Below are 16,288 nucleotides of genomic sequence, written 5' to 3'. Positions count from 1 at the left end.
TTGTTTGATTAGTTTCCTTACCTATATTAAGTATTTACTTCAGGGAAAGAGCTATTTTCCATAAAGAAGATGAATTAAAGTCAAGTTTTCTGGAAAATGAGCAAATTGAGCTCTTGTGCTTCTTGAAGAGTGAACTAAAATTCTCCACAGACATGAATTTTTTTCATACATAGATAAATTTTTGTCTTGAAACAGCTTCTTGATTTAGATAAATTAAGAAAATTTAATAGGAAATTATCTATTTGATCTGATGATACAAGCAGGTTTTAACTATGGGAATTCCTAAATTAAACTGAGACGCTTGTGAATAAATCTAAATAAAATAAAATTGAAGTGTAGCTTTTGCCTGGTTGTTGCGCTTCAAAATTTCAACATGGGAGGCTAGGGAAGTATAAAAAACGACATAAGATAAAAATAAATAATATTTATTTAATAGTAAAGTAATTTCTTTTTTATTTTCTGTTTTTCCTTAAATAATTTGGTTTCCACATTAATACAAAAAAACTTTTGAATATTTTTATACAATTTTTACAATTTTCATATAAATAATTAAAAAAAAAAATTAAATAAAAAGAAATTTTTATGCAAAAGTTTATATATAGTTTATACATATACAAATATTTTATAATGACTAGAATTTATAACAATTGTTCCTTTATTCACACGTAGTTTTTTTTTTGCTTCCATCCATTAAATAAATTTTCATATAATATTTACAAAGTTTTTACAAAAAAAAAAATATCTCAATCACTCGATTTCACAGGCATACAATTAATTACATTTGAGAGTACATAAATAATTGTTTTTTGTATCACATAATTTTTAAATATAGTTTTTTAATTTACCCAGATAGACATATTTACAGCATATTACATAATAAATGAAGCAATTGGCGTGAACAACTAAAACTATTCTCAAGAAATATACCTATTCACTTGTAATTTAATTAAAATGACGACATTCTCATGAAATACTATCCCTCAATTACATATAAGAAAGATTATTTGCAATTTTCTTTTCTGGCTGTTTCTCGGACGTCAAATAGCTAATTGTCTATGCACGAAAAACTTAAGTTATTAAATTGTTCGTACTTCTCACAGAAAAAGGTCTTTTCTTTTATTATATATACTCATTCTAAGATCACAGAATGGAAATTCAGGAAAGTCTATCTGGGTACTATTTTTGACTGTGAATTTTTGGATAATCCTCTTCAGATATTTTAATTGTATTGTATGCTGGAGGTGGTATGTCGTAACAATTTACTACTAAATCGTAGCTTGGTGGATCTTCTCTGTATAATTGTGTTGAACAACCGGCGGTTGACTGAAACAAAAAAAAGAAAATTAAATTAGAATTTTAGAATACAATTTTGGTATGAAAATATCTTGGGAATTTATAGCTTATTAATTAACCAAATAGCTAATTTAAGTACTAGACATTATGAGTTTAATACCTAATAAGGTATCCACGTTATTTAACTTCGGGTATTGATCACCAATAATGGGTGGATAGATATTTTAATAATAATTAAAGTATGTCAAATAGTTCAAAATAAAAGCACCAAAGAAATAAAATAAATAAGCTAACCCACAAGATTCAAAAATCGTGTATCTTTAGCGTTTGGGCGAGTTGTTTTCAAGATAACGTCAAAAATCGATCGAGATATCGTTTTTCTCCGAAGTTACTAACTCAATCGCCAAATGAATTCGATTTTTGAATTTTTTTGGATCAAAATTGAAAACTGTATTTTATCAAATTCTGCGATAATTTTTTTTTTCGATTTTCTCGAATTTTCAAAAGGGGTACCCCTTGAAAAAATTCGAATAATTCTACAAAAATTTTTTGTTTCCAATTTGAATAAAAATTATGATAGAAGGTAATTTTGACTCAAAAAAATCAAAAATTGGGTTCATTTAACATTTGGGCGAGTAATTTTCAAGATAATGTCAAAAATCGATCCAAGATATCGTTTTTCTCCGAAGTCATGAGCTCAATCGCCAAATGAAATCATATTTCATAACAAGCTTCATAATGAGCATTATAAATAAATATAAAACTTTCATGATAATATGAAAACATATAATAGATTATTTTTAAGAATAATTTTTTTTTCAAAAGATTCGAACATTTGGATAAACTGTAATATTTCTGGAGTCTCCAGTCTAAACTGTAGGGTTGGTAAACCTATATCGAAATCATGATTACTCATTGTACCTTAAATCAATAAATATGAGATACAAAACCAATTTCCAATGATATCGTGTATCCAACTGATTTTAATTTGTCAACTTTTAACACTCATAATCTCTGTCGTCCACTTTCTAATTTTTTTACTAAAACAATGCTTCTTTTTATTTTTATTTAATCTTAATTATATAATTTTATGTATGTGTAATATATAGAGACAAAATTATGATATTTGCCCTAAATACAATTTTAAAATAAAAGTTGTTTGCAATTAATTTGTTTCATTAGATTATAAAATTATATATTATACATATTATATATTATAGATAGATTATTCTAGAAGCATCTACGCATATATAAAGTTTTTTAACTTATTGCTACATATTACTATCACATATTTAAACGCCTATGCGCGCACGATTTACATTGCAAAATATGAATATTTCATATATTTTTTGGTTTTGAAAGAGTAGACAAAAATATTCAAAATTATTTCTATACTTTGTAACAACACGGAAAAGTGTTTCAAGTTGTAGAATTCAGGAGAATATCAATAAACTTTGTATTTGTCCATTAACGTAGCTAAAGAAGTACCCTAGGTTGAGCAGCCAACCAGTTATTCCCAAATACGAAAAATTGGATTTGAAGTCAAAATTTGTGAGGCTTTGTGAAGTCAAAAAGCCTATACCATTATTTGTTGTGTGCGTAGTCATGGTAGGGACAATAAAATCGATGCCAGCGCTTCCAGTGAAAAATTTTGACGTTAAAGGAGGCTGTTATGACTAATTTGCAATTCTTTACATGTTAATGTTATAGAAAATGTCAAATTAAAATTATTGAAAACCACTAATTAATTAAACTTAATGCATTAAAAATTGTGAAAATAAGAAATCAAATTGCACAAATATTATTTTTCAAATGTAAATTATCATAATTATTTATTTAAATTTGTGAGACAATAATATTAAATTTTCAATGTAAGTCATAAATGCAATCCATACAATTATATATGCATCCATACAATTCTATAATTAAAGCTATGTATCGTTACCATGGAAACGCCTCCAATAAAACTCACGCACGGTGCGAATAGGAACAATTGTATAAAATAAAGTAAAAATGATTATACAACTTTTGATTTTTATAAACTTGAAACTAGTAGTTGAAATTTGTAAGTAACTATTGTTAAAATCAATAGTATTGGTACTTTTTAGTAATTTTTGATCAATTTTTTGATCAAAATAACTTTGCTAAAAAATTATACATTGAAATACTCTTTATTCTAATAACTGCACAAATTTCCTACTTAAATAAAACAACTTTTAACTCGTTTTACGTTAAAATATCACTTTAAAAAATGTATGGCATTTATTACAATGCTGCTGGTATGGTATAGAGATAGATACTCAAAAAGTATTTGATAATATTCTATATAATATTGCCGTAAGATCAATAATTATGACGTTATTCAGAATACAGTAAGGTATAAAAACCTTTGCGTCACTTACATTAGTACAGTATTGCGTTCATGCCAAAAAATTTCTCACATAGAAAATATAGAAAAGCATTTTTAAAGTAATGAAACTGTGCAGCACAAATACATTTTGTCGTAGAAACGTAAAAAAATAGAATTATTTTTCTGCAAATTTAAGAAATATGGTGGAAGCGCAAGTAAATTTATACTATGCTGTAAGAAAGGATATACTGTATGATTTATTTGCGCGTCCACCATTTTTATAACATCAAATAAGACATTTTTTTTTATTATAATTTAATTTAAAAAATCCATTTAAATTCCAATCTTAATTGCTTTAATTCAATAATTAATTAACAAAAATAATTTTAGCTATGGGTTAGCAGTTGATATGATAAACACTTTACGAATTAATAAATCAAACGGTATTTTAGACAAAAGAAGAAAAACTACCCACAAAAACAGTATATACGCGTAGTATTTATTGGTATAAATTTGTAAACTGAAAATGGTTCCATGAGTAAATATGATTAAAAACAAAACTTTTAGATATAAACAAACTAATTATCTTACCGGTTAATTAAAATCCACTATTTTTAATATTTGATGAAGGTCAATTACATTTTATAAACAAATGATTGTTTATTGACCCTGCAATTATAAAGTGAACACAATATTTAAAGGATACCAAAAAAAAAATGTACCTATATTAATTATTTTATTTTTAAACTTCCGGTTAAGGTTTTTTTTTCTAGAAAAATAATCAACATTGAAAATTAAATGTAGGTTTACAGTACTGTAGATTTACAGTAATGCATTTAAAGTAGAACGATAACGGTATTTGGCGGAAATGAATGGTGAAATGATGCGTGTAAAAAAGATAGAACCATGATAGAAAATAACTTGAATTAAGAGATTTTCAATAGTAGAATAAGAATATATAAAACTTCCTTCTTTAAAGCTCACTTTCTTTCCATGATCGAAGTAAAAATTTATTCGGATCCAAAGCTTATGAAGCCTTCCCAATTGTCAAATTTCTAAAATGAATATTTTTTGCGAGCTATAGACGCTTAATAAGAATATTGAGCTCAATCTCATTTGAGATTGTAAAAGATTCTTCAAACATGTAAGTTAGATATATTTCAGAAAAATATAAGGTCGAATATCGCGTGAATCTGACACCACATTCTGAGTACACTTATATTTAGAGCATTTTACTTGTTTAATCTAATTAAAAAGTTCCAATAGATTTTACTATTACCCTTTTAGTTCCAGTTGTTTTACGTGATGATTTTACCTTAAGTAGATTAATTGAACTACAAAGATATTTATTATTAATTTAAAAATATCAGATACTTCCGTATCTGATAAAAATTTGCAAAACGGTTAGGTTTATATGTGTGACCTTCACACCATTTAATTTTTGTATACGCATGGTTTATTGATTTGTAATAAAAATTATTAGTTCTCTTTAAAATTAACCTTATGTTTTTTTTTTAAATTTATTTGCAAATAAACGATGCAATACTTTAATTATTTTAATTTTTCTAATAATTGAAATGAAGGTTTTTTTTTTATAAAAATAGTTCCATAAGTGTTTTTTCTACTAATATTATATGTGTATTTGATAGTGAAAGTATTAAGTACTGCTTTTTATCTTAGACATGGGTGGAGCGCTTATTTATTTTTTATTTCGTAAAAAATAGTGCTTAATATTTATGCATTTACATAATCACTTGTTCACCTAGCTGTAATCTTTTTAAGTTTAAACATGTATTTAAGTTTTTTTCGTAATTCAGTAAAATTAATGTTTTTTTGTGCTATTATTTCGTAATATCAGTCGTTTTTCTTTTACAACACTCGGCTTAACTAGGTACGAATTAATAGAGTAACAAAAATTGATCAAAATTCATATTATTGAGGTTCGAGTTATTTGAGGTTCAATAGGGCATAATCCTGATGTCGACTTGGTCATATTACCCATGAAAATGTAAAACTAGACTTGATACGAAGACAAAATTTGAAAGGGACAGTAAAATGATTAAAAAACGAAGAAGTTATAAGCAATCAAAGATTACATTCACAGGTTGTCCATCTCCTTTTAGCAAAACAAAGTTTTATCACGTCACTAGTGGGTATCTTCCTCTTTGTTTAATTAGGAATTTTAAACGTTCATATCTTGCATACTAGTAAAGATTTTTAAAAACCAACTTTTGAAGTGATGTAAAAAATTTACTGCCATCCCCTATTGCATAATTTTTTAAGATTATTAAGTTTTAATTTTTTGTTAGAGCGGATATTAATTGATTTTCATTATGTATAAGAGTGCCCTCTTAATTTGTATGTTAAGTTCAGCTCAAAAGACTAAAATTTGGAAGAAAATCAGATATAATTTTCTAAAATAATGAAATTTATTGTGGCCAGAATATTTTACCACCTTCGTTTTTTGTGTGATAGGTACCATAACATTTATTCATGAAAACCAAAGATAAAAATTGAAAATGACACGAAAAATAGTTGAAAATACAATTATTTGAAAGCGGAATTATTTAAAAGTAGAAATATTTAAAGATATATCTTTGAAAGTATGAAATATATTGGAATAGATATATCTTTTAACATAAAAATTATTTAAAATTAGTTTTATAGAAGTAGAAAAATTAAGTAGTAAAATAAAGTAAGAGTAACAGAAATGATTTGCAAAAACTGTAAAAAAATTAGGTCATACATTGATATAAAAAATCCAAGAATTTAATTTGAAACAATTAATTAAAAAAAGTTAAGATGAAATTTTCAAGGAAATCCACTTACATTTATTTATTTATTTTTTTTTGGTTTTTTAATAAATAATTAATCAATATATTTATGTGAATTCAATTTAATGGATTTCATTGCATTTAAAATTACGAAATGATCACCAATAAAATTAATAAATAAACATAATTTTTAACGATGTAAATATGGAAATAGGTGTGTCCTTAATTAATTATTGGTGAAAAAAAAATACTACTAAATAAAATCAAAATAATTTTGTGAATTTAATAATTATAAAAAAAGTTATATTTATTACATAATTGATATGCAAAATTAATTTTTTTATTTCTTTAAAATTCATCTAATTATTTTATTTTTTTTTTTATAAATAAATAAAAAACTAGTTTATAAATAAAAACAAATAAAATTATTAAAGAAATACCCATGTGTGATAATAATTTTATTTAAATTTAAAACAAATATAAATTTATTTTTATTTTTAAAATGTAGGTCATTATCCCTTTCCATTGAGTAGAAAAAAATAAATAAAAAAAATTTAATAGAAAGCTATTTGTATATGAAAAATTTTATCCGATTTTTATTCTGTCGTCTACCATTAAATATATTGTCACCCTTGTATCGAGCAGGTAAAAAATGAATTAGTAAAAAGGTGCTAATAAATGAGGATAAATTCTCAGTGTCTATGGAAAAAAAATCTTTTTTGAAATAAAAAAACAATTATTAGACCGTGAGACACCACGGGTTTTTTTAAAATGATAAATGCATACTTGAAACTTCGTGAGTGGTTTCCTTTTGACGAGTCTACTAAACTTAACTCTACGATTTTTTTTTTTTCGAAAAGGCTGCATTTTCAAATGAGCATGAGGACGTCATATTTAAGCTATCGTTCTGAAAAAACGCAGCACGGAATTTTTCGGACATTATGACCAATTGATATCGTTTGTCTTAATAAGAATTTAGACATTATTTTACCAGAATCAACACAGGAAAGATCGATATGTTAAAAACTGTTGGGAAATGGTGTGGAAATTTGAATTAATAGAAATTATTAATTTCAATTTAAAAGAAATTATTTTATGAACTGATATTGGATGGTGAATTACGATTGAATTTATACATAATATTGTCCTTTTTGTGATCCCCTTTTAAGCTATGGTAATCGCTTTCATTTTATTTAAAAATTTCTTTAAAAGGATTTAAGTGATAACCCATTATTATAACAATATTTTCCCATATAGAGACTACTTTGAAGAGTATCTGTTGATACTTTTAAAAGATATTTTATGAACATAAAAATTATTAAAAATACTACATTTTGAACATTTACAGAGATGTGCATCGTATTGTTTTAAAATATTTCAATATTAAATCATATTCATCATAAATACTTGACGTTTTAAAAAAAAAAGAAATGAGAAAGTCCATATAAGAAAACTGTTACAATGTCTTTAAAGTAGGTGAGTTAATATTGAAAAAAAAATTCTTAAAATGAAAGTAAGTTATCAATTAATATCTTTTTTTTTTCTTATAAATATGAAGTATGACTTTCTATTTATTAAAAAATCATAATTGTACTTCTATTTTAAAAGTGACTTTTTTTAAGGGATTATTTATATAATATTTTATATAATTTAATATTTATTACTTACTTCAATGAGAACTGGTAAATTTAAATCTTAAATATATTATTTCTTTAGAGCAGTGCATTTCTCAAAGTGGGAAATATCACCCCCCCTTGTGGGCGCTTGAGTCTTACAAAGGGGAAATAAGGCTAATTTGTAATTTAATATTAATATACAGTCAAACCTGGGTAAGTGAGAAAACTTTATAAGTGAGAGTAATAGCCAGGACCCGTCATTTTTAGCTCCCAAAACCCCTATTAGCGATAAACAGAAACCTCTGTAAGAGAGAATCGTTTTTCCTTCATGGACCTCCGTAAGTAAGACTGCTACTTATCTATACCTCTATAAGCGACAGTCGAGCTTTATTTATTTACATTATTTGAAACTAGCTCGACCAGTTTCATATAATAACACGATCGACAAATTATACATAAGTTTATTAAACTTTGGGTAATGTACTGGGATTTTACAGTTTGTAAGCCAATTAAGTAGAATTTTCCCTTTTTTTTGTCATTAAATTATATTTTCTGAGATTATGTTTAAACACTCTTCGTAATTTAATACTTAAATTGGTACAAGTTAGCTCAGTGTTTTGGAGTAGCGAATAGCGCAGGGTTCGAAAATATCCGATATTTATTATAAATATCAAAATATCGGATATCTTTGATATATATCCGATATATATCAAAATTTTGATATTTAAAAAAAAACTAAAATGTTTTAAAGGTTTTATTTACTTAGGCACTTCAAATCAGACAAATGAAACCAACGATTTTTTACAATTTTTTTAAGGGGTACCCCTTTGAAAAAAATCGAAAAAATCGAGAAAAATTTTTTTTCCCTATTTCAATAAAACTCAGTATATAAGGTAATTTTGACCCAAAAAGTTCAAAAATTGGGTTTATTTAACTGTTGGAAGCATAATTTCTGAGATATCCTCCAAAATCGTCCATGAAGAGCAATTTTCTCCGTAAATATGAATCCAACCGTCATATAAACCTGATTTTTGAATTTTTTGGGTCAAAATTACCTTATGTACTGATTTTTATCAAAATCGGTGACAACAAAATTTTTTCGATTTTTTACAATTATTTTAAGGGGTACCCCTTTGAAAAAAATCGAAAAAATCGAGACAAAATTTTTGTTCCCTATTTTGATAAAATTCAGTATATAAGGTAATTTTGACCCAAAAAGTTCAAAAATCGGGTTTATTTAACTGTTGGAAGCATAATTTCTGAGATATCCTCCAAAATCGTCCATGAAAAGCAATTTTCTCCGTAAATATGAATCCAACCGTCATATAAACCTGATTATTGAGTTTTTTGGGTCAAAATTACCTTATGTACTGATTTTTATCAAAATCGGTGACAACAAAATTTTTTCGATTTTTTACAATTTTTTTAAGGGATACCCCTTTGAAAAAAATCGAAAAAATCGAGAAAAAATTTTTGTTCCCTATTTTGATAAAACTCAGTATATAAGGTAATTTTGACCCAAAAAGTTCAAAAATCGGGTTTATTTAACTGTTGGAAGCATAATTTCTGAGATATCTTCCAAAATCGTCCATGAAGAGCAATTTTCTCCGAAAATACGAATCCTATCGTCATATAAAATAGGGACACAAATTTTAATTATGAAATTAAATAAATAGTTTATTTTACCTATATATGGTATATAAATATATAATTAATTAAATTAAACAGTTAATATATTTAAAATAGAGTAATATTATTTATAAATAAATAAAATAAACAAATTATACTTTCAAAATATTCAGAACATGGCATGTAAAAACATTAATACTTAAAAAATAAAATAAGTAGTTAGTATAAATACTTTGAATACTTAAATGTAAAATAAAACAAAATCATTTTTACATAAATAATCACATAGAATATTCTGGAATCAAGAATTTATTATAAATAAATAAATTATTACTTAATTATTTATTTATTACTTAATAAATTATTGTAGGTATGAATAGAAATATTTAAATTAGTTTAAAAAAATATTTTATATTTTAAAATATGTAAAAAATATACTTCATTTTATATAAGGGAGTTATAATTATCGATTCATTTATTATTTATAATTTTATGTATATTTAAAAAATATATGATTTTGAAAACATTACGGTAGTATAGCAGTAACTGCCTATCGAGGGTTAAATACTTTAAAATTTATTCAAAAGATCATATCTCTGGTTAAGAACAAATTAGATTTTTTTACTGACTCTCTCTGGTTCTTATGGTCTTTGTTCAATTTTACCCGAAATGCATAATTGTGGATTCGCAACCCACTCAAAATTCTAAGAATTTTCGTGGTTGTACAGTTATTTTTCTAAAAATTGTTTAAAAGACATTGGTATGAAATTTCCATAGAACTTTCATGAAGAAACTCATTGTTTTCTTCGGCTAATCTTGGATTAACTTATTCCACTTGATAGTAAAAAAAGAAAACTTATGTACCAAGTTTCCAAGTATAAATTAAAATACATCCTAGATCTTTCTAAATTTCTATTGTCAATAAAAATTGCATTTAAGGATGTATGAGCCTGACATCAATGTTTGATTTAAAGGCTCAAAATTTGTTTGTAGGTAGTCTTTTATTCAAAGAATATGTGGTTAAAATTTCAGCTTAGGTATCCATGCAAATTTTTAAGAAAAAAGTCATTAAAAATCGATATAAAATACATTGGCTCTTATGGAAGAATCTCAAAAAACGACATATTTTGGAAGTTTTTGATAATTTTCATTTGGAATGAATACAAACAAATTTAAAAAAAAAAACTTTTTAATAGAAAGTAAACATATTAGCAATGAATTAGAAAAGAAAAAAACTAAGTGTCACCGTCCATATAGGGGATGTAAGAACAGGGTAGATTAAGGGTTGAAATTATTTTTATCTTATTTTCAACTTTGATGATGAATTTTGTTATAACTTCATGAATGTAGACGAAAAATAAGAATAAAATTTTTCGATATGTGTCTTGGTTTTCGAAATATCGAAAGCTAAATAATTAAGCAAAATTTTCAATTTTCGATATTTTGAAAATTAAGCCAGATATCGAAAAATTTTATTCTTACTTTTCGTCTTATATCGTCAAGTAATAATAAAAATTTATCATCAAAATTGAAAATATCTATTTTTAAATTTGTGCCCCCACTACCATGCTCATACATCCTTAAAAGACATTGGTATGACATTTCCATAGAACTTTCATGAAGAAACTCTTTGTTTTCTTCGGCTCATCTTGGTTAACTTAAAATGCATCCTAGATCTTTTTAAATTTCTATTGTCAATATAAATTGCATTTAAATTTATTCGACCTACCATAAACAGATAACATCATAATGCACAAGATTTACATTCTTAAGAAATGTATTTTTTTTTATTGCTATTCTAAATGGAATACAAACAGTAATAATATTAATTAGAATTCAAAACAAAAAAAAAAACATGGCATCAAAACATGATCGTACTAAATAAATATTTGTTGTAATAATAATAATATACCTAATTCTAGCTAATTAGTAATATTCACATGTAATTAACACACACAGACAAAATATATTTACAGCTTAGTTGTTTATAGCTTAGCTTATATAGCTTCTATTGTTGTACCAACAAGTCACCTTGTAATGTACCTATACACCTACTGTGAAGTATTGATAATTTATGACTATTTTCAGCAAATAAATTGACCTCATCACAAATGTGTATGAGTATATTTAGTGCTCCGAAAATGAATAAAACCTCTCTTAACAAATCACGGGTCAAGACTCTCCGTCAAGGTATCCTATTTTATTGTTCAAAGGAGGCTAAAAATATATGAGCTTTCATTAGAGAGTTAAAACTTTTAGAAATACTTCTGTTTTTTAAAATTCCGTAAATCAAAAACGCTGTGTTTCAAATTTCTGCAAATGTCAATTTTGTATAATTTCGATCTTGGAAAATAATATTTTTACACTGGCAGAAAAAATCACTTAATAATCCGGGATGCATGGAAAAGTTAGGAAACTACACCGATAGGGGGTAACAGTAACTAAAAATAAAATTTTTTTTTCTGAAGATAGTATCCAGAAACTACTAATACCTTGATAAAACTGTTTAAATGAAAAATTTGGTATTTCCAACGTCGATATTTAATCTTTATTTGTGTTAAAAAATTATTGTTTGTGAAGTTTTTGATCAAAATTAGTAGGATTTTCGGAAGACATGACAGAATCCGGGTTATCTGACATCAGATAAGTCATCAGAGACCAAAAATACCCTCTAGAGCACAGTTTGGAAGATAAATACTTAGTGTGTCGTTTTTTGTGATAAAAAGTGGATTTTTCGGTCAATAATAATGGTACGATTTTCGGAATACGTGATAGAATTCATGTAATATAACATCAGATTCGTTTTCAACAATCAAAAATACTTAATAGATGACAATTTTAAGTCAAAATAAGAATTTCAACAACAAAAAATTTTGGGCTACATATATCCCCGTCTTGGGCCCTATGCCACTCTCTGACTAGGTTAAGTGACTTAAAGTTCCTTGAAGTCCTATAAATACGTTAAAAAATTATCATAATAATCGGTGCTATTCCCCAAAACTGTCGACATTTTTTTTCGACTTATTCACTGCCTTAATATAGATTCACTGCATTACTTGAGTAATATTGTTCGCTTTCTTCTCTTACATCGGTTTGACATATGGCAGAAAGAAAACCACTGTAGCAAATTTTTTTGATTGCATGGGACGGACTAATAAATTTCCGTTATTTTTTAAATTATATAGGTACAAAGTTTTGGCTTCACTTAGTTGCGATTAAATCTATTAAAATTGTTGAATTATTTTTTCATTGCTTTCATCCTTTGTACTTTGTGACAGACCACCATATATAAATATTACAATTTAATTACATAATTTTTTTTTCTTAATTAGTATTCATTAAGCAAATCAATACATAATACATTGTATTTTTACTTATAATAACACAGAGTGAGATATCTATCATAATAAAACGATTAAAAACATACCGACATGTTTTTTTTTCCTAACATAATAACAAAGAGCACTTTAACCCCCCAAACGCTAGCGTCAAGATGGAAATTTTTCATTCATATCTGCGTGTCTGATTGACCTGAACGTATTAAGAACTGACAAAAAATATATCTATTCTTATAGACATGAAACACAAATCCAAGAAAATTGACTGACTCATATTTCGGAATAGATAAGGTGAGAATTCAAATAAATGCAATTTTTGTTAGATACATGGTGCTTTTTTAACTTGGCATATGCGTGAAACTCGAAAAATAAGTTTAATCGAGGATAATGCTTCAAGAGAAAAATATTAATTTCAAAGGCACACATCTTATTTAGACAAAATAAAAACCTATCTCTAATTCATAACGTTTTTTGTTCGCAATATTTTTTTTGTAAACCGAATAGTTTAGTTTAAAAAATTACCTTTCCACGCTATCGTGTGACTGGAAATTAAAAAATAATAAATATGTTTGAGAATTATTAATTTATTAAAAGTCCTTCAACGCAAGACATACGAAATATTTTTTTTTGTTCAATAATATTTATTGTATTAGTTTTATTATCAAATAAGTGATGTGTTATGTTTATTAATTAATAATATAAAAAAAAAATTTAAGAAACCCCCGACATAAAATCAGGGTTTATCAATACGTTTGTGGCATCGTATCTCCAAAACGGATGATCCGATTTTGAATTTTTTTTTGTAGGTAATTTAGTTGAGAGTGTTCTTCTTAGCCATTTTTCAAAAAAATATGTCCAGAAATTTGAAGACTTTTGAGAAAAGCCTCCTCTAAGTCAGTTCCAGCCTTTATTCATGGACCTGTCTGTTTAAAAACCTTATGTACCGAATATCAAACATCTTCGAAACCTCATAAATGTGTTCTAAGATCATGAAACGAATTTATAACAAATCTTCACCTCTCTTCGTTGGCTTTCGATACAGTACATACGTCTATACTTTTGGGGAAAATATGACTAAAAAGCTGTTACTTTAAAGAATTTTTTACTATACATTATTGATATCTCATAAACAATAATTTAATAATTACGCATCTAATTGATCTCCAATAAAAAATAATAGATAAATACTTAAATAATTTTATAATATAATTAGTTTATTGTTTAATTAGATGAAAGAAGAAATAATTACTTTGTACAATTTACTATTTTAAAAAAGAAAAAATTTTTATTTTATTTCTTTGCTATGAGGTATAATAATTATTGTGTAATAAATATTAATATAAAAATAATAATTATGTAATTCATTTTTGCAATTACAAAGCTTTTAAAATATTGTATTTCTTTTACCAATTATGTTTATTGTAAGTAAATGAATTTTTATGTTATAGGCATAAATATCATTTCGAGTTTAAACGACAAGTGATATTACTATTAATATTTATGAAAATGCTAAACGATAATTGTCTTCGAAATTTTGAAAATCGCTAGCAATCTGTACATAATCAGGATTTAGGAAAAAGTAGACCTAAAAAAATAAACATAAAGTAAGTGAAAACAAACAATAGACTGAGATAATTGTTGAAATACCATGTTAGATAGTGTTGATTACTTTATCACATTACACATTGTGTATTGTAATCCGAAGGTTAGTTTTTTTCTAGAATTAAAGTTTTGTTAAACGGATCTCATGCTCTCCATGTTAATTATCCAAACTTTAATCAAATTTATCTCGAGTTAGAGACGATAAACCGACTTCAAATTTTATAGTAATTGTATTATAAGAGGTATAAAAAAATTTTAGAATTTTCTGGCACAATGCCCATAGAAAGACAACATCCTTAATTTTAAGTAAATAAACGTTAGTGTCCTTTGTTAGTAAAGTTATATTACCTTGTGAGATGGATAGTTGTAAATTTGCAAAATAATCATATATTTTTTTTAATGGAAATACACAAATATTATTAATTAAATAATTAATTGATTAATAAATTAATTAAAAGTATTTGAACTTCACACTTTTCAACACATTAATCAGTTACCTAATATGCTAAGGCGGATATAATTATTGTTTAGTCATTATTCTGTTTGTTTGTCAAACAAATTATTTAGCTTTTCAACAAATCCATCGTCGTAAACACATTAAATCATTACTATTTTTATTATAATTGAATATTTTATTATGATCATATTTGCATCTTGCAGTATACTGAAAACACTTAAAAAATCAATTACTGGAACTCTCAAAGTTGCATAGAGGCATTATAAGTCTAATCAATATAATAAGTTCAATTCGATGAAATGTAGAAATAATGATCTTGAAGTAAGGATTGTAATTATGACTTACATTGAAAATTTAATATTATTGTCTCACAAATTTAAATAAATAATTATAATAATTTACATTTGAAAAATAATATTTGTACAATTTGATTTCTTATTTTCACAATTTTTAATGCATTAAGTTTAATTAATTTGTGTTTTTCAATAATTTTAATTTGACATTTTCTATAACATTAACATGTAAAGAATTGCAAACTAGTCATAACAGCCTCCATTATCGCCAAAATTTTTCACTGGAAGCACTGGCATCGATTTTATTGTCCCTACCATGACTACGCACACAACGAATTGATTGACTGTTTTTAAGATTTTGTAACCAGAAGAAAATTTTTACTAGAATATATAAAACTTTCGTAAATATTAAATATGATTTCGTTCCCAATGTTTTGTAATTTATTAAAATCAGTAATTAATAAAAAAATTAAATAATTTAAATTAAAAATAACTAAAATAAATATTTAATTAAAAAAAAAAATTCTATCCTAAATTAAATGAATTTTTTTTATGTTTTATTATTTTTTTTATTTTTAAGTGATAATTTTTACATAATATAAATTTTTATGTAATTAGAAAAGTGTGTGTACATATTACTTGAGTAGGTAAAAATGTTTTTTTGATTAAAATAATAATAATAGTTAAACAATATATATATTTAATTAAAATTTCAAGGTTTCGTTTCATTGAAATTTCTATTGGTCAATGGCCCCTGGTATTTTTGCAATATCTATTATATTAAATAATGAGAATAAACACACAAAAAATATATTGATTTTAATATGTCAAAGAAAAAAAAATTGAATAAAATTTATACTGGAAATAATTTTTTTTTAAAGAATGCAGTTTTATACAGTGATCGGCATTGAAAATAGAAAAATGAAATGATCAGAT

General features: G+C 25.2%; 1 protein-coding gene across 1 annotated transcript in view; it reads right to left on the bottom strand.

Annotated features, from left to right (window-relative positions):
- Nucleotides 1-642: 642 nt before the first annotated feature.
- Nucleotides 643-16,288, bottom strand: part of LOC123300469 — a 54,879-nt gene continuing 39,233 nt past the window's right edge. The window contains exon 4 of the mRNA XM_044883046.1: nt 643-1,323. Within this exon, the coding sequence (XP_044738981.1) occupies nt 1,177-1,323 (147 nt within the window). The 3' untranslated portion in view covers nt 643-1,176. The remainder of the gene's footprint in view (nt 1,324-16,288) is intronic.

Source organism: Chrysoperla carnea, chromosome 5 (assembly GCF_905475395.1).
Source record: "Chrysoperla carnea chromosome 5, inChrCarn1.1, whole genome shotgun sequence".
NCBI lineage: Eukaryota > Metazoa > Arthropoda > Insecta > Neuroptera > Chrysopidae > Chrysoperla > Chrysoperla carnea.
The sequence above is the reverse complement of the archived record's forward strand: the minus strand, read 5'-3'. Positions and strand labels throughout refer to the sequence as shown.